At 38.8% G+C, this 25,588-nt stretch overlaps 1 protein-coding gene and 1 pseudogene across 1 annotated transcript in view; both read left to right on the top strand.

The window, feature by feature from the left end:
- The first annotated feature begins 1,631 nt into the window (after nucleotides 1-1,631).
- The window catches only part of LOC128534528 (NACHT, LRR and PYD domains-containing protein 12-like), a 238,989-nt gene continuing 215,032 nt past the window's right edge, over nucleotides 1,632-25,588 (top strand). Inside the window, exons 1-3 of the mRNA XM_053508986.1 lie at nucleotides 1,632-1,764; nucleotides 4,053-4,113; nucleotides 4,218-4,322. Coding sequence (XP_053364961.1) covers nucleotides 1,752-1,764; nucleotides 4,053-4,113; nucleotides 4,218-4,322 — 179 coding nt within the window. The 5' untranslated portion in view covers nucleotides 1,632-1,751. The remainder of the gene's footprint in view (nucleotides 1,765-4,052; nucleotides 4,114-4,217; nucleotides 4,323-25,588) is intronic.
- On the top strand, nucleotides 13,307-14,662 carry LOC128534652 (NLR family CARD domain-containing protein 3-like; annotated as a pseudogene).

Raw genomic sequence — 25,588 nt, 5'->3', positions numbered from 1 at the left:
CATATTCTTTTAAATAATTGTAATTTGATTTTGATTATGGGTTTGATACAGTTAAGGCTAGAAGGAATACAGCTCGAGCTCTATTGGGCATGCGCACATCAATCTAACGTTTTTTTTTCTCTCACTGTACAACAATAAAACTTTTTGTATTACAACTTGTGCAAATGAAGAGCTTTCGGCACGCCCCCTACCTTTCGGCACACCCATTACTCCGAGCTGCAGGTACCCCTGTCTCCAAAATTCAAATGCATTTCCAACACGTTACACGGAAACCTGTCAATCAGCGTCAGGGGCGGGTCTATACTGTGGGGCGGGATTGTTTGGGGAGTGACGTCACTCGCAGTCGCTGACCAAGAGAGGGGAATTTGAGCAATTAAATGCTTTTGAATATTGTCCGGGATGTCACACCATAGTACTTGCAACAGTTTTGTTGCAAAGCATAATTTTGTGGTTAAATTTAATTAGATCTCATGTTGTATACACTGCTGAAAAAACAATAGAACCCTGCCCAAAACTAATAGAAGATGTAATAGATGTACTGTAATGGTTATAATGGGAATTGTATTGGTTTTAATGGTAAGTATAACTGGTATATGATGGATTCTATTGGTGGGTGGGCTGGTAAAAGTGCCCAAAACACATTACAATAAGAAATGTTGTAATTGTTTCACTGGAAAAAGTTCATAATTCATAATGGTATTTGATAGAAACCATTAGAATTTCTGTGATGGTTTGTATATTAGGCTTTTATTGTGTGTTTCTTTTTAGCAAGGTAAGCATAGCAAGCATCATAAACAAGAAGTTTAACAAACCTAAGAGTTAACGTTATACCACTAATGAACATAATGACATGAATACCTTAATCATACAGAGATAACATTGTTATATACCTTTATCTTTTGCCCGTTTCGCCTCATCTTCTTTTATATTTTTCCTAAATTTGGTACCTGACAGCTTCTGCCTTTTTCTCTCCATCGCTGTGTTTACTTTGTAATCGACGATTCGACAATCAACAGATTTCCCCCAATGCTGTCACTCACGACCAGAAGTCAAGAATAAACCAATTCACCTCCACATTATAATCATTATTATTACCTATTTTTATTAACCATTTCACAGTTAAATAAATGAAAAAAGTGCAAATTATTGGTCTGTGTTTATAATATTTTAAATGAAATGTGCGTTATTTGTAAGAAAGTCAGGTATCACTGACATAATTTTTAATAATAACTTTCAGTTTCACAACTTGGTCAGAACCGAGAAAGTCACGGAGAGGTTTTATTATACAGGAACAGTTTATAATGTAACAACAGTAATAGTAACTGAATCCTGAAAACTTTCTCAACTCTCCATTAATCAGCATATCCAGGGGTGATGATGTCTGCAGGATCTATGGTATAGACATCCACTGTCACCAGCTTCCACAGGAATCTCACATCGCGTTTTAGGATTTCACATTTTTTGGGTGTTAATTTGACGAGAAACAAATTCGAGGCTTAACGGTCCTTAAAATACTGCTTCAGAATATCTGTGTAATGTTCGAATATTAAACTAACTTCACCGCGGTAGGATTAACGCTATCGGGAGGGTTTTATGCCGACTGTAGTGTGTGGATTCTTCATGCACTTGGCAACCCTGCTGTCCAAACCGAAAGTGTTTCCTACTGTAAAGTCTCGGCTCCATTTTGTGCAGCGTTTGGAGAATGTAAACTTTATCGGCCCAAACGGTGATATTAACGTCACACAACAAGAATGTCGACTAAAGGTGAGATATTTCATCATTATTAACGACTTTATATAAGATTCACGCGGATATTGTGTAAATGAAACTCGTATAAACCCCGAAGTGGTAAATCTTTAGGGCTGTTTATGGCGTTTGTTCTTTATAGGCCTCTCAACTTCCTATTTTTTTTTTTTTTTTACGATTTAAAACCGTAAAATATGCGGGAAATATACTTTTATTAGCGTGAATCTTTTGTTTTTTTAGTCCTGAATTTAATTTAGTCTTTCTTGTTTCATTGTTAAGCGTCAAATGTAAAAATAAAACTTATTAGGTTGTAGCTTTTGTGGTTAAGAAGAAACAACGAACATTTTATCGTCAGGGTTTATAGATACATCATTCAAAACTAATACGTGTTTAGTTATTTTCTTTTAAAAAATAAAAATATCAAATAGTAAACGAAATAAAATGAGAATGCGTTTTTAATCCTTCTAAAAACCAGCGGTCCAAAAGTGTATTACAATAGTCGTTTCAACGTTTTCAAAGTGCGTTTTTTTGCGCATGCGCAGAAGGCAGCTCGAGGACTATTGTAATATTCTTATTTTCATGACATTTTAAAGTCTAAAACCGGTGTACACACTATCTGTAATTGTGCGCTGAGGAATATTATTATAATCTCACTTATTTTAATACACGGTGTATTTTAACAAAACAGCAGCAGCTCATAAACCTGAACACACCGAGAGCACGAGGAACTCACGGAGCACAGGCGCGCGCACAGCATGACGTAAACACGGGCTTTATTCTTTTATAACAATAAATATACAGCGCTTTAAACAAAAATCAATATAAACAAAAGTCAATATCATTAATCACCTGAAAAAAGGTTTGGATTTAATAAAATATTTGATGTTATTAGTTGTTTCAGTCTCACAAATGCCTCAAGTGTAAAACAAAAGCTAATTAATTAGCCCAGCTGTTCCAATACTTTTGAAGGGGACTGTAGATTATATTGTTTTCTCTAGAGAGTCGTTCTAAAATCGTTCTAAATAGTCTAAAACAAATTTAGTTGACGAATCGTTAATGGCGTCAATACACTTGATTTTTGTGATGGCAAACACCTTCAGAAGCTGGTGGGGAGGCTGCTAGCCGGGGGGTGGTGGTGGCTGCTGTGTGGGACCTCTTTCTCGAACACTCACACACACGCTAAAGGCTCATCATCACACAAGTGTAAACTGGTGTGTGTGTGTCTCACTCACACACACACACACACACACACACACACACACACACATACAAAGTAAAAGATGCTTTACACACGTCACAGTGTTATAGTAAACAGTACACACGCGAACGGATGATGACTATACGAGTGGCGCACACACACTGAGACTGAGCATGGGAAACGATTACCCACAATTCTGCAGCGCGTGTAAGAATAACCATTGGCTCAGTTATGATCATGTGATGCTCAGTGTCAAAACAAGAAGCGCATGTGTGCTACATGATACTCGGTGATATTTGTTATATCAAGGCAAAATTTAATACAATTTTTTGCTCGTCTTGCGGAACGCTTGCAAACCAGGTTACTCGCAGTCCGAGGTTCCCCTGGTTTTGTTTATTCAGAGTGATGAATTTTTTCACATCTTTAACAGTCATAAAGAAAAAAAAAGAAGAAAAAAAACAGGGACAGAGATTTATGTTCCTTTTTTCCAATTTCCAGAATATTAATTATTGGTCATAATAACTACTCAAAAACAATGATAATTATGAATAATTGTTAATATTGGTATCTGGTGCTACTTCTGTGTTTTACCCGGAACCGGGGTCCGTTCGTATCCGTGGAAACTTGTAACTCGAATGTTCGCAAGTCGGGACTGCCTGTAATAAAAAGCCAAAAGTCAGCACTTCGAATGAAAATGTTGGATTTTGTTCATTATAAGTAAAATACAGTCCTTAATAAATTAGATAGTTAAGATATGTGAAGTGAGGAGGTGTGGAGTGGAGGGGCACGGTGTCTAATGACGCACACACACACATACACACACACAAAGTGCAGGCTAAGAAAGAGAGAATTTTAACCTCTCTAACACACACGCGCACACACACACACACACACACTCACACACACACACACACACACAGCGCATGCGCGCAAAACATTAACTGAAACACTTAGTGTATCTGTCAGGATTTATTTACTTTTTCAAAGGTTAATGTTTTATTTTTACTTTATATTTTGTATTAATTATTTTTATATGAATATATTTGGGTTGTGGAACGAATCATCTGAGTTTCCATTATTTTTTATGGGAAAATATTTGATTTTATAGTGCTGAGTGGTGAGTCTATGGAGGGTCCTATGAATTTTACAGACGGCATACGTCTACCCAGGTAACGTCTCCTCACTGTTAATGTCACTGCCACAGTTACAAAGTAATCTGGAATAACACTAAAACTGAACATTTTATCACTATATGCACTGCTCTTTTCTACAGAACTTTACATCACACACCAGCACCCAGCCGTGTCTCTGTAAAGAGCGCTGAGTCTATGGAGGGTCCTATAAATTTTAAAGATGGAGACTTCATACGTCCACACAGGTAACGTCTCCTCACTGTTAATGTCACTGCTAAAGTTACAGTTAAAGGGAAATTCCAGCATTTAACAAGCAGTTAATATTTTATTATCATGACATGTAGTGCTCTGTTCTACAGAATAATTTTCGCCCATCTCTCCAAATTAAGCTTATGTTATTGTGTATTTACTCTTGTAAACCTAATACCTTCGATATTAATAATAAGAGCTTTTTTTCTGATATTAGATGGAAAATAGAAGCATGTTTAAAATATTTGGAAGTCAGATTATAAAAGCATCTGCAGACTGACAGAAATGTGTATTGACTTACTAAATAAATGTTGTTTTAATAAAGTAGGAGTAAAACTGTCTCCCAGCTCCAGAGCTCCCAGTCACTGTATGTGTGGAGTTTCACATGGTCTCCTCTTGTCTGTGTAGGGTTACTAGGCGGCGTCCAGGTGATATCAGACGTTCAAAGAAATACAGGTAGGTGGATTGACTAATTTAACTTCTCTGTGTGTGATGGACTGGTGTCACATCCAGGCTGAATAAAATTATTAACTCAATACATTATAAAAGGCTTAACCTATTCAGAGGTTTTGCTATTAATACAAATGCACCAGTTATCATAAAAATATTCGATTCTGTTCTTTATAAGCAAAATAAAGTCCTTTTTAATATACAGTTAGATAAAAGTAAAGAGTGTAAATAAATCTCTGTAAATGTCTTTAATGTTGAGCAGTGAACCCAAGAGACCCGAACCACTGACACCCAGTTGTGTGTCTGTAAAGAGTGCTGAGTCTATGGAGGGTCCTATGAATTTTAAACATGGAGACTTCATGCATCCACGCAGGTAACATCTTACTGTTAATGCCACTGATAAAGTCACAGTTACAGAGGAATTCTGGCATAAATGTTTTTTTTCATTCTATTTTCACCCGAACACTGAAAACCCGAATGCAGTGCAGTAATATGTGGGATTGAAACCTGTCAATTTTTTGGTACCAATAGTTACAAATATTTCTCATATTTTAAACCTGAATGCATAAAATTAAAACCACTCTACAGTGTTATATCAGGAGGACACACTAGATAAATTACATTTCAGAGGAGTGATGGAGATCAAATAGACCAGGGGTCGGCAATGCGTGGCTCTGGAGACTTATGTGGCCCTTTCATCCTCATGCTGTGGCTCCTTGTGGCTTTGGAAAATAAATAATGAGTATCTAATTAAAAATTAAACTAAATTTAAAGATTATGGTGATTTTGTAACGTTAAAATAAAACATGTTGCATCACAGCCGTTGTGGTGTGAAACTCACCTGCATGTGATTTATTGAACTTTTTAAGCCCCGAGCTGCGTTCCATTTCAAAATGTACTTGACAGGGTGCTCCCTACGCCCTGCTCCATTGGCAGGGAATGTCGGTGAAGGGAACTTCACTTCCCTCGACAAAACTCCACCATTCGGTGGTGACTGGAATGCTTGCAAACCAGGTTACTCACAGTCCAAGGTTCCACTGTAATTGTTTATTCAGAGTGATGAATTTTAAATCTCTTAAAAAAGAAGAATGAAAAAAGAAGAATGAAACCGGGCCAAAGATTTATGTTCCTTTTTTTCAATTTCCAGAATATTAATTATTGGTCATATTAAATACTCAAAAACAATGATAATTATAATTAATTGTAAATATTGGTATTTGGTGCACTGCATTTTTTTGTACATTACACGTGAGCTACTTTTGTGTTTGACCCGGAACCATGGTCCATTTGTATACGCGGAAATTCATAACTTGAATGTTTGTAAGTCAATCTTTAAGCGATAAATAACTCAAATAAGCCAAAAGTCAGCGCTTCGAATGAAAATGTTGGATTCTCTTCATTGTAAGTAAAATTAAGTCCTTATAAAATTAGATAGTTAAGATATGTGAAGTGAGGAGGAGGAGTGGAGGGGCACGGTGTCTAATGACGCCCACACACACACACACACACACACACACACACACATACACCGCATGCGCGCACAAACATAAACAGAAACACTTTCAGTATCCGTCAGGATTTATTTGTACTTTTTCAAAGGTAAAGTGCAGGTTAATTTGTTTTATTTTTACTTTATATTTTGTATTAACTATTTTTATATAAATTTGTTTGGGTTGTGGAACGAATCGAATCTGAGTTTCCATTGTTTCTTATATTGTAGGAGGAAATTCGATTTTACAAAGAGCGCTGAGTCTATGGAGGTTCCTATGAATTTTAAAGATGGAGACTTCATACGTCCACACAGGTAACGTCTCCTCACTGTTAATGTCACTGCTAAAGTCACAGTTAAAGGGAAATTCCAGCATTAAACAAGCAGTTAATATTTTATTATCATGACATGTAGTGCTCTGTTCTACAGAACTTTACCCCTTACTGTCAGTGTTTTAGTGGAATTAATTTTGCTTTTTTCACCCAAACTCTATGAAACCCTGAATTCACTACAGTAATGTGTAGGCTTTAATTCTGTCCTTTTTTGTTATCAATAAATAAAAATTTTCCTGACAGTTTGGATTTGAAATCTACAACTAAAACCACACCAGTGTATCGTATCATGAAGACACGATAGATGGCGCTGTATTACAGTTCATGATAATCAGAGTGTAGAGAATAAAGCTGCTAAAGTTCTTTTAACGGCCATCAGGAGTGATGTGATCTTATGTACTTCTGGCTGCTGTAGTACTTTAATTAAAGTGTTGTCCCTGCTGTCTGTGAATGCACGGTGACTACAGTTGTAAAACTACATAATTGATGATCATTAAAACTGTGATTTTTTTTTTTCCATTTGGATTTATTCAAAATACATTAATTGTTTATTCAGAGTGATGAATTTTGTCACATCTCTAACAGTCATAAAAGAAAAAAAGAATGAAAACCTGGCATTCCAGCATTTAACAAGCAGTTAAAAAAAAATTATTATCACATGTCATCACATCTTTGCTCTACAGAACTTTACCCCTTACTGTCAGTGTTTTATCAGAATTCATGATTTTGTCATTTTGCTGTTTTCACCCAAACAATATGAAACTCTGGATGCAGTGCAGTAATACAGAGACCTGAGATCTCATTTTTCTGCTACCAATAGTTAATCTAATTCTATTTTTTTTAAAAAACCTGAATGCACCGTATTACACTTCAGCTAAGTGATAAACATCAAATAAACCTACAGGACTTGTCATATCCATCTCGTGCTCTCCCAGTGCTCTCATGCCCAGCAGTATTATATTCTTATAATATAATATTCCTATTATATTCTGATAGACTACGAAGGGACACAGCTCACAAACACAAAACACTTATTTTGGTGTCATTTTAAACCATCAGTGTTTGGTGTTAATTATTTTCCACTAGTTTTTTATATCGATGATGAGGGTGGTTGAGGGGTACGGGTAAGAACTCGTGAGGTTTGCAGGTTGGACATTTGTTGCTCGGCCTGGGCTTTTTCCATGTGTTGACGTACAAGCCTGTCTGTTTGATGATGGTTGATCCTCTTCACCTGCAACAGCCGACAAAGATCGCCGACAAAGATCACACCTTAATTCTGAAACAAACAGTGTACCTTGATCTGTGAGCAGTTCTTTTGGAAGTCCGACCCGGCTAAACAGTTGTACCAGCTCGTGTGCGATGAGCGGAACGGACTCTGGATATCTTGTGTTGTAATAGAGAATTACCAGGATGTATTCTTGACTGCTCCGATCCACTGAAATTGCACTTCTATGATGGGTAGTGGGATGAGTTGGGGGCAGGGATGGTTATCTTGGTGCTGTTCTTTGGCATTCGGGTTCTGACAAAAATTTCTCACCTCGTCATCCAGGCCGAGCCAGTGAAAATGATCACGAATTTTTTCAATCGTGGTATGGTTGCTGAGGTGGCCACGGAGGGGGGTGTGAGAGAGCCGAGTGTATTACAGTACCGACCTTGCCTTGGGGAACCACCAAGAGATCTCTGGATTCAACTTTTCTGGTGGTGTGGTAGTATAGGAGGCCCGCTTGTACCAGGAAATATGATGCTGGTTGTGACCGCCCTTTCTACTCGAATTTGCCATAGACTTCACTCACCTGGCCCCAACAGTGTTTTAAGCGTGTGTCTTGGTTTTGCAGCTGTGAGAAGTTTCCCTCGTGCACCACCTGCTGAGACAGGGAGAAAGACGTATTAAGGAGTGAAATGGTCTCACCTCCTGCCTCGGCATCCATGCTTTCCCCTTGTGTCCCCATCCATACGTGGCATGTGGGCTTGGTTTTCCTCTGTTGCTGTTTATGCTCCGCGGAAGACCTTTTCTCTTTTTTTCTTCCCTGGCGTGCTTTTTCAAACAGCCAATGTGTGAATAGTTTAGAGCGCCCCCTGTAGAATCATAAAAAAAGAGACATTTTACTGCCTCTAACACCACCAATGTCAAATAATATGGAAATGAGAGCAGTTGTGAGCATGTGAGTGTGTGCGGCTTCTAATGAGGGGGAGTTTTGAGAATTATTTCGTGTTCGTGGTGTTTTGAGACTGGTGTAAGTGTGTGTAATGAGTGGGTTTTGAGACTCAAGTTTTAAGAAAAGGATCAGGGCTTTAATGGGCACAACTTTTATTAACGTAACATCATAATAATGTGGACCACCCGGACCCTCATAGCTTGGCACAGAATTGTTTATACCCAGAACTGATCGGGCTGGTCAAGCTGAAAACTAGCTGGTTCTGTTTAATAGCTGATAGATCTGTACATCTGTAAATGTTTTAATAAAGTACAGTGGAACCTTGGATTACAAGAATAATTCGTTCCTGAAGCAGGCTCGTATTTTAAAGCAAATTTTCCCATAATAAACAATGAAAACTCAAATTATTTGTTCCATTCGAGCTCAAAAAAATAAATACATAAAAATAATTAATACAAAATATAAAGTAAAAATAAAAAAAAATGATCTGTCGGGATTTATTTGTACTTTTTTAAAGGTAAAGTGCAGGTTAGTGTTTCCGTTTATGCGCACAGGCGCTCTGTGTGTGTGTGTGTAAATCTAAAGTAAAAAGAGAGGAGGAATCAGCCTCTCCCGTCTCCCTCTTTTCATCTTACACAGTAAAGCTTTCTCCTCTCTTATTTGAATTTCACACAAACACACACACACACACGCAGACACACATTAACTGAAAGACTGTTTTTTTCAGGAAAAATTAGCAAGGAACATCGCTAATAACACTTGCGTGAGCAAATACTAACGGAATCACTGCTGTAAAGTAAAATAAACAAACGGATTAACCTGCACTTTACCTTTGAAAAGAATCGCGACGGAGAGGTGTTTCTGTGTAGAGCAGTGTGCGCGCGTGCATTTGCGTGCGTTCACGCGCGTGCGCGCATGTGCATGTGTGTGTAAAGCCGAGAGGAGGTGGGGGTGGGGAAAGGGTGTTAAGGCAAGAGTGTGAGTGTGAAGGGGCAAGGTGTCAAATTGCGCACACACAACAACAAGATTTCTTGTTTATTTTTTTAATATACCCACGTTTTCATTTTGTGCGCGCGCGTGTATAAAAAGAGCGCGTGCGTGTATGAAAAAAGTGGTCAGTGTGTAAGACGACACACACACACAAACACACACACACACATAATGACAGGCTGATACAGAGAGAGAGAGAGAGAAAATAGATCTTTAACCTTTCTAATGAGACTTCCTTTCGTGTGTGTTATAATAAACAGTACATGCGCTGTACACACATGATTACAAACACAGAATAGAATATGTTTTACGCGCACACACGTGGTCACAGTGTTATAGTAAACAGTACACGCGTGCACGGATGTTGATTATACCAGTGAGAGACGAGCACTAAGACCCAGCACGATTACCCACAATTCCGCAGCACAAGAGAGAGAAAAACCGTTGGCTCAGTTGTGACCACGTGACGCTCTACGTCAAAACAAGAAGCGCATGGGTGATACATGATACTCGGTACTTGTTAACCAAGACTTGCTCGTTTTCCAGGTCAAAATATATAAAAATTATTTGCCCAAAAAACACTTGCAAACCGCGTTACTCGCAATCCGAGGTTTCACTGTACCAGTATCTGTCTCACAGCTCCAGAGCTCCCAGTCACTGTATGTGTGGAGTTTCACATGTTCTCCTCTTGTCTGTGTAGGGTTACTGAGCCATGGATGGTTGGTACCCGTAGTTCAAGACAATACAGTTAGGTGGATTGGCTAATATAATTTGTCTCTGTGTGTGATGGACAGGTGTCACATCCAGGCTGAAGTTAGGGACTTGCTTCTGTTCAGAATACATTAACTGTTTATTTATACTGATGGGTTTAGTAAAAGCCTTCAATTAAATCAGGACCTGATTTTAATTTGTTTTTATATTACATTAATTTATAATTTTACTACCGTCCACAATATTTCTCATTGGTCACACTGTATTTATTACTTCAAAACAGTATCTTACCGTGTCTAGGTATTTTAGTCATGAACTTTTTATATAAATCTATAAAGTTTGTTCAAAAAGGATAAAAAGAAAAACTTATTCAGAAGTCAAAACTTAGCATGAAAATGTTAGACTCTGTTTATTACCTGTTAGAACTTTACCCCCGACCTCTCAGTTTTCGCAGAATTAATGTTTGTATGTCATTTTGCTGTTTCCACTCAAACATTATGAAACCCTCGATGCAAGAATACAGAGACCTAAATTCTGTTATTTTCTGTTATCAGAAATTTTAAATATTTGTTGGATATTTGGTCTAGAATACCATAGTGCCATATCAGGAAGACACAGTAGATGGCGCTGTATTCTGCACTATTTATCTCCCTCATGCTCTCCTTGTGCTCTTATACCCAGCGATATTAAACTCTATTCTAATAGACTACGGTGTGACTCAGCTCACGAACATAAAACAGCGTGATTCTCTGTAAGGGTGAAGCTAATTTCCATTTCCTGGTGAACTTCCCTTTCTCTAAGACCGTGTTGTTACAGCATCAGTAGCAGCAGTATTGAGAGGTGTGTAAAGTGTTTTGATATCAGAGATGAGACCAAACTGACTGTTACAGTTCTCACAGAAACTCAATCATTTCTCTTTCTCTTTGATGACCTAAGATCCATTTTCCTGGTGAACTCCTTCCCTTTGTCTATGACATCATGGTCACCTGGTTGTTGATGTGTTGACAGTTTGCTCTATCAGAGACGTGTCTACATGGAGTGTGTCTCTCACATGAAGCTTTAGTGACTGTAGGATTACACTGGAACAGTCAGTTGGTGACTAATTAGTTAGAAGTGTTTAAAATGACTGAACTCACTACAGAATAGAAAGTCTCTACTGCTTTAAGAAGAGTTGACATTTCAGTAAGTTTCTGCATCAGATGAACTCTTTCATGTCTCATGTTTATGTTCCATTATTATAGCATCGTCCTGTACCGTCTTCAACTCTCATGTTGTGTTCCACTATTATTAGCAGCAGTATTGATGGGTGTGATCTTTTAATAACTTCTCTATGTGTGATGGACAAGTATCACATCCAGGCTGTAGGTGGAGGTTTTATGTCTTTGGATGTTTCTAACAATAATCATTTAAAATAGTTTATTTGTACATTTTTAGAATATATTACTTGTTCATTCACAGTCAAGGGTTCGAATCCCACCCTGCCTCTATGTGTGGAGTTTGCAGGCAATTTAGTGTAATTAGCATTCTGTGTGTGTGTGTGTGTGTGTGTGTGTGTGTGTGTGTGATGGATTAGCACTCTGTCCAGGGTGTACCCCTCCTAGTACCCAGAGTGTCCTGGGACAGGCTCCAGTCCCCATGTGAACCTGTACAGGACATGCGCTATAGAGAACGAGTGGATAAATTTAGTTTTATATTTTAAATAAGGACTACAGTACAATACTCTGGATTGCAGTACAGTATAAACGATATAAATGGACTTGGTTTTAATCCAGCAGAAGATGGTTGTGTTTGCAGGCAGTTTGAAGGAACAGTTCTTATTCGAGTTGCTCCATCTTTGTGGCACAAATGAGTCTCTGCTGAGTAACTAACTGTCAGTACAGAACAGTTTGCTTTAATGGACATTTAGCTTTTTTTGTTAATATTACAAATTATTTTATAGCCTGGGCTTTGCAGCGCCTCATCTTTAAATATAACATTCTCTCTAATGTTTTAATCGTAATAAGAAAACATAACATGCACACAAGCATAGAAGATGTAAACATCAAGAAACTGGTGTGTCTTCATTTACTTTGCTCTAAACACTCAGGGGTTCTGTGAGAAATGTGTGTGTGTGTGTGTGTGTGTGTGTCTAGTATGGTGGAAATTAACTTACTGTAACTACTCTGGAGATTTCAAATAGTATCACAATAAGAGTAGAGGTGTATTTTAAACAGTGCTGGACGTCTCGGTTACACACACTGCAGAGGCGTCTGTAAGAGAGAGGTAACTCCCCTCATCTCACAGTGTCTTATATATTCTAACAGAGCAGGTCATAGTGACGTCTCATAAAACACATCATGTTTAATAAAACAACACGGCTGTTTCCTGGGGTGTTAATAAACAGGCGCGTTACATCTCCTGACTCTGAGTTTCTGTTAACGTAGATAGACCAAGACCTTTCCTCTCTGTACATCTTGTTCTTTCTTACATGTCCACATATTCCAAGTCTGCATCTCTAACTGACCCATGATTATGTAGACTTTTAGTCATACACACAGTTGATTTAAAATATTCTATCACACTAGAGTCACTGCAGTCTAGACCAGCTCTTAGCTCCATTTATCCACTGACAGAACGGCAAGCCATAAGCATCTTGTAGAGTTACAGCTTTTAAGTCTGGCTCTGTGTTTTATTGATAATCAGTTATAATATACGGAGAACATTTTAGTCAGTGTCAGTCTGATTTCTAAAAAAAAAAGCTTGGTAGACACATTACTCAGATTGCAGTGGAGTAGTTCATTTGTGATGTGAATGGCATCTTATTAACCAGGTTACACATCTAAAGTGGTCTCTACACTGCTGAAACATTTAGGATGCAGATGAACTTTAAAGCAGAGGACTATAAAAGAGAAAGTGGAGTTACTGTGTCTTCTACCAAAGAAGATGCACAAGATAAACAGTGTGTTGAGTCACATCCCACATAAATGTAAAGCAAAAAAGAGCCCAATGTGTTCTCTGAATGTTTGTGTTTATTGTGGCAAAACTGGGGCTAAACTTGTTGACTATAATGTCTTAGTGATGCCACTTGTCTTTAATTGTTCTCCACATTGTCCACAGTGTTTTACAGCAGGAAATGAACAGATTTCAAAAGTTCATCACAGACACAGGGCTAGATCAAAACCAACAACATGACTGTGACTTGTTATTAACTACAGAGTGATTATTAACTGTCTCACTGCATCTTTCTGTTTCATCGTCCCACAGGAACGACCCAGCTATTAAAGAATTCCAGAAAAAGTTCAAATCAAATCTGAAGAAGAAGTTTCAGTGTGTGAATGGAGTGATTATAAACCTGGGAACCCAAACCCTCCTGAATGAGATCTACACAGAGCTCTACATCACAGAGGGAGACAGTGGAGACGTCAATAAAGAACATGAGGTGAGACAGATCGAGGCAGCATCCAGGAGAACAACAACAGAGGAAACACCAATCCAATGCAATGACATCTTTAAGCCCTTATCTGAACAAGACAAACCCATCAGAACTGTGCTGACAAAGGGAGTCGCTGGCATCGGAAAAACTGTCTCTGTGCAGAAGTTCATTCTGGACTGGGCTGAAGGGAAAACAAATCAGGACGTCCACCTCATATTTCCACTTCCGTTTAGAGAACTGAATTTGATGAAGGACCAGAAACTGAGTCTGATGGAGCTCCTTCATAACTATTTTTGTAATGAAACAAAGAAAATAAAAATGTCCAGTTTGGAAAAGGTTCTGTTCATTTTTGACGGATTGGACGAGTGTCGTTTTCCTCTAGATTTCGAGAACACAGTGAGAGTGTGTGATGTAACTGAACCAGTATCAGTGCCTGTGCTGCTGGTAAACCTGATCAAAGGGAATCTGCTTCCCTCTGCTCTCATCTGGATCACCTCCCGACCTGCAGCAGCAGATCAAATCCCCTCTGAGTGTGTCCATCGAGTCACAGAGGTACGAGGGTTCAATGACCCACAGAAGGAGGAGTACTTCAGGAAGAGGATCAGTGATCAGAGCCTGGCCAATAACATCATCACACACCTGAAGTCATTAAGAAGCCTCTACATCATGTGTCACATCCCAGTCTTCTGCTGGATTTCAGCCGCTGTTCTAGAGAGAATGTTGTGTGAAGCAGAGAGTGGAGAGATCCCCAAGACTCTGACTCAAATGTACACACACTTCCTCATCATTCAGATAAACATCATAAGAGAAAAGTACTTAAAGAAGCAGGAGAGTGATGAAGAAATGCTTCTTAAACTGGGAAAACTGGCTTTTGAGCAGCTGAAGAAAGGGAACCTGATCTTCTATGAGGAAGACCTGAGAGAGTGTGGCATTGATGTGAGAGAAGCAGCAGTGTACTCAGGTGTGTGTACGCAGATGTTCAAAGAAGAGTTTGGGCTTCACAAAAGTAAAGTGTACTGCTTTGTTCATCTGAGTATTCAGGAACACCTCGCAGCTCTGTATGTGCACCTGATGTTCATGATGGAAAAGAAAAATGTTCTTGATCAGGGGCAGGACGATGAAAGTGATCACTTACTCAGTAATTTTCCAATGTCGCTGGGACCTAGGGCCCATCACAGAAGGCTTTGGGCACGAGGCAGGGTACACCCTGAACAGGGTGCCAATTTATCGCAGGGCACACACACATACACACTCATTGAGTGTGATGATATGGAAAATGTTTCTGATCAGGGGCAGGACGATGAAAGTGATGATATGGAAAATTATTCTGATCAGTGGCAGGACGATGAAAGTGATGATATGGAAAATTATTCTGATCAGTGGCAGGACGATGAAAGTGATGATATGGAAATCTCAGATGTACATGTTCATGCTATACATCAGGCTTTAGAAAGTCAGACTGGACATCTGGATCTTTTCCTTCGCTTTCTTCTGGGTCTCTCACTGAAACGCAATCAGAAACTCTTACAGGTCTTAGTAACACAGACAGGAAGAAGCTCCCAGAGTACAAAAGAAACAGTTCAGTACATTAAGATGATAATTTGTCAAGAAGATAAACATACTGCAGAGAAATCTGTAAATCTGATTCACTGCCTGATTGAACTGGGTGATAATTCTCTAGTGGAGGAAATCCAACACTACCTGAAATCTGGAAAACGGGGTGAACTCTCTTCTTCACAGTGGTCTGCTCTGGTGTTTGTGTTACTGACATCAGCAGAGGAGCTGGAAGAATTTGACCTGAATAAATATATCAGTGAAGATAAGATAACAGAGGCTGTTCTTCTGAAGGTGATGCCTGTGATTGCAGCATCCAGAAAATCAATGTAAGTAAATCTGATTATAATTCTTCTACTGTTAGTGTTAGTGTTAGATTTTCAATCCTAAAGGAAATTCTAAACATACAGTAGTGATGAGGACAGTAACCAAACAACAGGTTTGTAGATGTGATTCCACACTATATAGCTTACAGATAGTCAGTAAATACAATGTAAATGTGAGAGCTGACCAAAGTTACTAGTGCAATACATAGGAAATAATATAAATTCAGATAATCTGTTCCAGCCACCCAAAAATATTACCAACAACAATCAAAATATAAAAAATACATGTAAGTAAAGTAAAATAGTTTATAACATAAATAGACAATAAGTCTCACTTAATCTTAATCTATGATCCCTCTTAGCACCGGCTGCTTTAAAAACTAAACTCAAACCGACTCTGTTTTCCTCTTGATCTCATCCTTGTTAACATGTAGCACAGTGACATAAACACTTTTATTAAGCTGCTGATCATTTTTAATTTGCCATTATATACTTTATACTTTGTTCTCATCGATTGTGTTTTAGTTTTTGCTTTTGTAAAAACTTTCTGTCCGAATCCTGGTGAGACAGAGAGGTCAGCTGACCATGTTTAGAGAAAACGCACTATTGTTGCTTATACACATTTTTTTAGTCACCATTTTTTCCCCCAGCGCTGTGGAATCTGTGACTCCTTCTGTCTCTTTACGGTTCTCACCTTTGGGACAGTGTCACAGGACAGCGATTTCGATACACACCGAAATGTTTTGTATATAGTTGTAAATAGTGGTATTTTGTGCACTGCAGGGTCTGTGTTATATAAAACACATTTGGGTTTGGTATATTGAGTGTTTGTGTGTCATTCGTGTTGGGTTTTGTTATCACCAGCAGACCAGATAAAACTCCCGTGTTTTGTAATGTCTGTGGATTAATTAATACAAGCATCACAAACGTTCTTGGGACACATGATGCTGTCTTTAAATCTAAATCTTGCTCAAAATGACAAAAAAAAAAAAAAAACCAAAAAATAGATAAACTCGCTTTGCTTGGATTTCCACTGACGCAGATAAGTTTTGATCAGCTACTGGAAGTACGTGCAACCGGCTCGGTCACTCGTATACCGAAAATGCTTCACATGGCGAAACAAATTTCTTGCTAAATTTTAGTTCTTAAGGCAAAAATTTGCAAAACATATTTGTTTACTTAACCTTTAGGGGTCTGTGGGGCTTTTGGAGCCCTAAAGAGGTTCTGACGTGTCCTGACACTTGTGTATTTTTCAGTTACTTATAAACATATTCATGGTTAAAGTCTAATTACACTGTTTTCAGCACAGACTGGGCTACAGTAATACAGCATGTGTGTACGAGTTTGTAGTTTTCGCATTGTGAGTAACGCGGTTTGCGAGTGTTCCGCAAGACTAACTATTGGAAGTGTTAAACTATTAAATTTGTAATAATTTTTTAAAGACAAGAGAGAGAAAGTCGTCCCACACAGTAGCCCCTTAAATAAGAGAGGAGGGAGGTCTACTCTGTAAAACAAGAGGAGGGGGGAGTCATTCCTCATCTCCCCTTTATTTTAGCTCCACACACACACACTCTCTCACACACACACACACGCTCACAGCGCACCATTCTCTTTTGTGAACTGGATCTTGTAGCCTTGAGTTTTAGTTTTAAAATGATAAAAATGTCCAGGATTGAGTGGAGAGGGACACAGATGATCTTATACACAGAGACACATTTATGACATGAATACGGTCGTGAAAAAACTCACATTCAGGATCAAACAGTGCAGACAGGAACCAGTGCACGATGGAAAAAGGGTGTTATGTTTGTAAAAGCCGACTCTTACACCCTACACACAGTCATACATCTCTGTGTTACACTCGAAAAGCAGCTCCAGTTTAACTGAAGACACAAGTGAACATCACACACCTGCATTTCTATGAAGGTAAAACAGTAGCAAAACCCGAGAGCTTGCAAATTCGAATGTGAGAACTTGTAAAATGAATATTTGTATTTGTAAGTTGAAATTTATACTCACAGCTCTGATGTGAAAAGCTGCATCTATCGATTTGCACACCTGTGTTTTGAATTCGAAGTTGCAGATTAACAGGCACAATTGTGTACTACACATTTATCTTTGCGCTTTACTTCAGTTTCGCTGTACAACCACAAGTCGGGGCTTACAACCTCTCAGATCTGGCAGTACAACCTCAAATCCCGGCGCTCTGACTTTTGCTACTCATTTTGCGATATTCCTGTAGCAAAACTGACTTGTGCACTTGTAAACGCGGGGGCGGGGCTGGGGTGGAAATGAAGTCATTTTATTGGTCAATGCCTCACTAATGAACAACGCCAGCCACAATGCAAACATTTGTATGCATATGTATCAGCTATTTTGTTTTTAAACACTTGGAATTTTTTTTTTATTAACTAACATTAGTTTTACTGGATTTTATATACCAGTAAAAGCGCAGCAATGCCGTTTAATTGGTTGGCATAGACGACCACCGAAACGGCGCGAGCTGCTCTGTGTAGTCTGTGACTTCATCGCGCACAAAACGTCCCACTTCATTGGCTGGCTCCAACCAATTAAATGTTCATTGGTGAGGCATCGACCAATAAAATGACTTCATTTCCACCCCAGCCCCGCCCCCGCGTTTACAAGTGCACAAGTCAGTTTTGCTACAGAAATATCGCAAAATGAGTAGCAAAAGTCAGAGCGCCGGGATTTGAGGTTGTACTGCCAGATCTGAGCGGTTGTAAGCCCCGACTTGTGGTTGTACAGCGAAACTGAAGTAAAGCGCAAAGATAAATGTGTAGTACATAATTGTGCCTGTTAATCTGCAACTTCGAATTCAAAACACAGGTGTGCAAATCGATAGATGCAGCTTTTCACATCAGAGCTGTAAGTACAAATTTCAACTTACAAATACAAATATTCATTTTACAAGTTCTCACATTCGAATTTGCAAGCTCTCGGGTTTTGCTACTGTTTTACCTTCATACATTTCCACACACACACACACACACACACACACACACACACACACACACACACACACACACACACACACAGTCACAGGTGCAGACAGAGACTTATCGTGTGTCCATCCACTTTAAACATCAGCTGGAGCAAAAAACAATCTTTAAAACACACACATTCTCTGTCTGAGTCAGTGTTGTTCTGAGGAAAAGCTAAACTCCTCCCACTTTCCAGAACATTCTGTAGAGCGCAACATCTTCCAAACGCTCAGAAAACTCAATCTGTGTGTGTGTGTGTGTGTCTGTGTGTGAGTGTGCGTGTCTGTGCGTGTGTGTGCGTGTGTGTGTGTGTTGTGTGTGTGTGTGGTCATTAGATTGTACCTCTCCTTGGATTCATATGGATTAAATAAACTGAATATTTATTTCTGACTGAAGTTTAATTTAAAATTAGACACGTTTAAGGGAATCTTTCTATAGATATATTTCTCGTGTGTGTGTGTGTGTGTGTGCAGTATTTGTAGAGTTTGAGTTCATTTTAGCGACGTGTTTCAGAAAGATATTGGTGGAGACTGAGACGACTGAAAGCGAACCCTGTTTATTTTATTTTTACAAAAGCACAAGGTTTAGTGAATATTGTAAGTGACATCAATAAAAGTCGACCCTTTACAGATTTAAATGATGTACTAAACTTATTTATACAATCAAAAATAATGGATTGTTTTTATGGTTCCCAGAAAGAAATGCAAGTGGAAGCCCTGCTGTCTGATAACAGAAATCTTTTACTAAATCATAATAAACCCCTTTTTCACTAGTCGGCCCTAATGTTAGTCTCTTTTATTTTTTCCCAGAATCAGTTGGGGTTCAGTTGGAGTGAACGGTGTGTCAGCTCTGGTGTCACTGTTCAGCTCAGAATCCTCAGGACTGAGAGAAGTGCATCTGACCCTGGAAACACTCGATCTGTCCTGGAATAAAGTGGAAGACTCAGTAGTGAAGGATCTCTCTGTTGTACTGGCGAATCCTCACTTTAAAGTGGAGAATCTGAGGTAAGATCATCTCTCTGAGAGTCACATGACCTGCTCCTCAGTAACACACATTCTCTAACAGTGAGACTGAAGCAGAGGTTTTAGGTTCAACATCACTCACACCCAGATTTCCCCCATGGGCCAGTTGACGCTGCTTACTATTTGATTTTTTGGAGAAAATGTTCAGAACGACCCTCTTGCTCGCCTTCCCACTTTATTTAGGACAGTTTCACATATTAACCTTAAAAACAGCTTTGGACATTTTAGCTTTAAGGAGTTTTGGGACTAAACCGTTTTGATCATCTAACATAGCAGGAATTATTTATTGTTGCACTCTCTGGTATCACCCAAATATGCATTGGTTCTCTTCTAAGTCTGGTTCCTCTCAGTGGTTTCTTCCTCATGCCATCTCGGGGAGCTTTGTCCTCACCACAGTCACCTCCGTCTTGCTCTTTATTGACCAAATTTATAAATTGGAGCAAAAAGCTGTAAAAAAAAAAAAAAACTACTGTATATCCTTTTCTAAAGTAAAAGATTTTTAAAAGGATCTTAAAAACAAATTTTAAAAACACTTTTTTAAAGTAAATCCTAAGCCAATATTAAAGTCTGTTAATGAAGCATGTGTCTACAGGTTGCATGATTGTGATGTCTCAGATGAAGGCTGTGCTGCTCAGATTTCATCTCTGAGATCAGTTAAATTCAATTTAATTTTATTTGTATGGCGCTTTTAGCAATTGTCATTGTCGCAAAGCAGCTTTACACAATCAAAAGAATTATTTAAGTTTGTATGGAATGTGAATGTGTATGAATCAGAATGAGCAGTTTGTCCCTGGTGAGCAAGCCGAGGGTGACAGTGGCAAGGAAAAACTCCCTGAGATGGTAATAGGAAGAAACCTTGAGAGGAACCAGACTCAACAGGGAACCCATCCTCATTTGGGTGAAACAGAAAGCAGGAATTGATCTGCATTTATACAGTGTTTAGGGTGGGAGGCAGTTCAGCTATAATGGCTGATGTTAATTGATGTTAATATGGAGTCCAGGTAGTTATTGAAGACCCAGGTAGACTTGTAGGAAGTTTCAGTCCTGAACTATCGAACTGTCAAGTCCCCAGAGAAACAGTTGCCAACACCAGTCAAGGCCAGAACCATTTTCTAGGTGGAGAGAATCATTCCCAGACACCAGACGCATCCCAGAGAGACACACGGGGCATCCATGTGATGAGATCTTCAGCCAGAAGCGGGGCACCAGGATGGGTCAGACAGGTCCGGAGGGCAGAGGGAGTCTGGATCACTGGCAGCTCAGGAACGACATGTGTAGCTCGACAGAGAGAGAGAGAAAGAGTGAAAGGGGGAGACAGGAGGAGAGAGGAAAAAGAAAGAGGGGGGGAAAGAGAAGAAGAGGAGAGATGGCAGTTAGGTATGGTCACAGTCACACAATGTATAATGTGAATGTATATTAACTGTAGAGTGCAAGCAGAGACTCCGGCAGGACTAACTATGACAGCATAACTAAAAGGGAGAGCCAGAAGGAAACACAAACATGAGGGCTTCCAGAGATGTAAAGCAAACAATCACCTCACCGTCAGCAAACCTGAGTGATCAATGAGAGTGAGGAAGACAGCATCCAATCATACCAGTTCACCATAATACTCTACGTCCATGAGTCCCCCAGATCTGCTCCTTTACATGTACCTAAGGCTAATCTATTTATAAAAATGCTTGGCTAAATAAATAGGTTTTTAGCCTGGACTTAAACACTGAGACTGTGTCTGAGTCCCGAATACTATTTGGAAGACTATTCCATAATTTTGGGGCTTTGTAAGAAAAAGCTCTGCCCCCAGCTGTATTTTTCATAATACGCGGTACTGACAAGCAGCCTGCATCCTTTGATCGAAGTAGGCGTGGCGGATCGTAAGACACTAGCAGTTCGCTCAGGTACTGCGGCGCGAGACCATTTAATGCTTTATATGTCAAGAGTAGTATTTTAAAATCAATGGGAAATTTCACAGGGAGCCAATGGAGTGAAGATAAGATAGGGGTGATGTGCTCATATCTTCTGGTTCTAGTGAGGACTCTCGCTGCTGCATTCTGGACTAGCTGAAGCTTATTTATGCATCAAGCTGAACAACCAGACAGTAAGGCATTACAATAGTCCAACCTAGAGGTGATAAAAGCATGAACTAGTTTTTCTGCGTCGTTTAGCGACAATAAATTTCTTATCCTGGCAATATTTCTGAGGTGAAAGAATGCTATCCTGGTAATATTATCTACATGAGCTTCAAATGAAAGGCTGGAATCTATAACCACACCGAGGTCTTTCACTGTTGCATTTGATGGGCCAGGAGAGGGCTGTACCCTTAATTCCTACTACATTTTCTAATCTGTGAAGAAGAATAGCGTGATCAACGGTGTCAAAAGCTGCACTGAGGTCAAGTAATACAAGCATAGTTACACAACCCTGATCAGAGGCCAATAGAATGTCATTTACTACTTTAACAAGTGCTGTCTCTGTACTGTGATGAGGCCTAAATCCTGACTGATACAGTTCATGTATGCCATTTCTATGTATATATGAGCATAGCTGCTCCGCTACTATCTTTTTCAGAATCTTAGAGATAAAGGGGAGGTTTGATATTGGCCTGTAACTGGACAGCTGACAGGGGTCGAGGTCAGGTTTCTTAATTATTGGTTTGATAACTGGTAATTTAAAAGATTTTGGAACATAACCAATGCTGAGTGAAGAATTAATTATTCTCAACAGGGGTTCTGTTATTGCTGGTACTATCTGTTTAAGAAAGTGTGTCGGTACAGGATCTAATATACAGGTTGATGAATTTGAAGAAGAGATGAGTGAAATTAGTTCATTCTCTTCAAGGGGAGTAAAGTATTCTAGGTTCTGATCTGACATGGCTAGATTAACATCTGCATCAATTACATTGTTCGGTTTTAAAACCTCAATTTTAAGCCTAATATTTACATTTTTATTATTAAAAAAGTTCATGAAGTCCTCACTATTGCATGATGTTGTTGTGGAGATTTCTGCAGTGGTCTTATTTCTAGTTAATTTGGCTACAGCATTAAATAAGAATCTAGGATTATTTTTGTTATTTTCTATAAGAGTGGAGAGATATGTTGATCTAGCTACACTAAGAGCTTTTCTATAGTTCAGGATGCTCTCCTTCCATGCTATTTGAAATACTAACAATTTAGTTTGACGCCATTTACGTTCTAATTTCCGAGCGGTCTGTTTTAAAGTGCGCGTGTGATCGTTATACCAGGGAGCAAGTTTCTTATCTCTAATAATTTTTCTTTTAACTGGAGCTACATTATCTAGGGTATAGCGAAATGTCGACTCTAAATATTCAGTCGCCTGATCGAGTTCTGTGGGGTCAGACGGTGATCTAATCGAAGTTGGTAACTCTGAGAGATTACTGATAAAACTTTGTTTGGTAGTTGATGTAAATGTACGTTTCATACGGTTGCGCGGCGCTGTGCGTACATTATTACTGTGACACACTTGAAGTGAGACAAGATAGTGATCTGATATAACTTCAGATAGTGGAATTGTGAATAAATTTCTTATACTTAATCCGAATAATATTATTAAATCTAAAGTGTTATTAGTGGTTATAAGTGGTATTAGTCAGAGCTGGTCTGTCCAGCATGCTATACTCACTAGCCATTGAAACTTTGCTGTTAAAGATAAGAAGTAAAATCTTTGGTCCATCAATACCAAGCTTCTAAACAACTTAGCATGAAGAACTTGAGGTCTTAAATATCTGGGAGTGGACCTAGGAGACATTAACCATGTAAAAAAGAAATGAGAAGGCAAGTCGAGAGAATTAAAGAAAGTTGAATAAATAAATAAATAAATAAATAGAAATGGCTTGTTCCGAAAAAAGAACTTTGGTTATAAATCATTGCTATGGTACAAACTAGGCTGCATCAATCCACTTCCCAAACTAGTAGCGGCTCTACAGGCCATGTTAGTGGATTTATACTTGTAGAGTGTTTTATACTTACTTTAATTTCTTTACCTGGAGGACATAGCAGCAGGGATAGGGGCGCGTACGTAGGGAGCCTACAGAGTGAACGAGGAGCGACAACATGTTGAGGTGCACGCCCATTATAGACGCATGCAGATGTTTTCAAAGTAACGTAATTAATAATCTGATTACTTTTTACATGTAATAATCAGTAATATAATCAAATTACAAATTTAAAGTAGTAATTAGTAATTTGTAGTAGATTACTTTTTTAAATAACTTCCCCAACACTGGAGACTAAAATAAAACTCTCTTTGTCTTGCTCTGATTAAAGGTCATAGTCAGTCTGTTCCCTGTTTTAGCTTCAGCTGCTGATGGTTTAATATCACACACAACAGATGAGAGAAACTAATTAAACTGTCAATCTAAATAATAAACTCATTTTACATTCACACTATCTTCAAAGTAAATCTGAAAGCAAGATAGAAAAAGTTTATGGAGTGTGTTGTTGTGTCTACAGGATGATTGATTGTGGTGTCTCAGATGAAGGCTGTGTTGCTCTGACTTCAGCTCTGAGATCAAACCCCTCACACCTGAGAGACCTGGATCTGTCCTATAATCATGTAGGAGACTCAGGAGTGAAGTGTCTCTCTGCTCTACTGGAGAATCCTCTCTGTAAACTGGAGACACTGAGGTAAGATTATATTATATATATTAAATCAGTAATACCGAAACATGATCTAATCCACCTCCAGGTCATAATAATAAACGATCAGGGGGGAAAAAAATCTCGATCTTGGGTTATTCACTTTAAGATTCTGAAATAAAGAGAAATGTCTTTTCTTTTTTTGTTCTTGTTTGTTAAGATTTAAAGTTCTGTGTAGTGACACTTTTAATTTTTTTATTTTTAACTTGAGTGCAACAAATGTTTTGGTTAAAAAAAAATGAGAATCATATGGATCACAATTCAAGACAAACTGTCTACAACCAGAGCAAAATTAGAGCTGCTCCTCTGCCTGAGATCAAAAGAGTGAAGCGTGTGTCATTGTGTCTCTACAGGTTGCATTCGTGTGATGTCTCAGATGAAGGCTGTGCTGCTCTGACTTCAGCTCTGAGATCAAACCCCTCACACCTGAGAAAGCTGAATCTGTCCTGTAATCATGTAGGAGACTCAGGAGTGAAGTGTCTCTGTGCTGTACTGGAGAATCCTCTCTGTAAACTGGAGACACTGAGGTAAGATTATATTATATATATTAAACCAGTAATACCAAAACATGATCTAATCCACCTCCAGGTCATAATAATAAACGATCAGGGAAAAACAAAAATCTCGATCTTGACTGATGTATAGACGCATCTCATTTCTGAAGGAGATTCACGTGCATGTGTTTCCCTGCATTCAGATCACACTGTAATTTCATCCAATCAGATGCTAGAGGAGGGACAGTACCAGCCAATCAGAAGCTGGAGGGGGTACATGCTGACAACCTGTTTCTGATTGGCTCCTTTTCATGCTCTCCGTGTCCCTCAGTGCGCACGCGTCAAACTCTTACACTTTCTTCTGTTCTTTCGTTTAGCAGCGAGTATAGACTTTATCACTGCATGTGTTAGTTTGTGTTATTTTATTATCAGAATAAGGTAAATTTCTTACACACACACACACACACACACACACACACACACACTAACATATATACTACTGTGTGAATAGAGACAGGTGTGTACAGTACAGTTGTAATTGGGATATAACTTACTGATTTAGTAAAATAAACCTGACGTGTTGATTCTAGCTGTTACACAGAGACTATAAGAACAGAGTGAAAGACACATAGAAGGATACTAAGAGTATGTTAAGACTGAGCAATAAAACAT

The sequence above is a fragment of the Clarias gariepinus genome, chromosome 12 (assembly GCF_024256425.1).
Source record: "Clarias gariepinus isolate MV-2021 ecotype Netherlands chromosome 12, CGAR_prim_01v2, whole genome shotgun sequence".
NCBI lineage: Eukaryota > Metazoa > Chordata > Actinopteri > Siluriformes > Clariidae > Clarias > Clarias gariepinus.
This window is presented reverse-complemented; position numbering and strand designations above follow the sequence as displayed.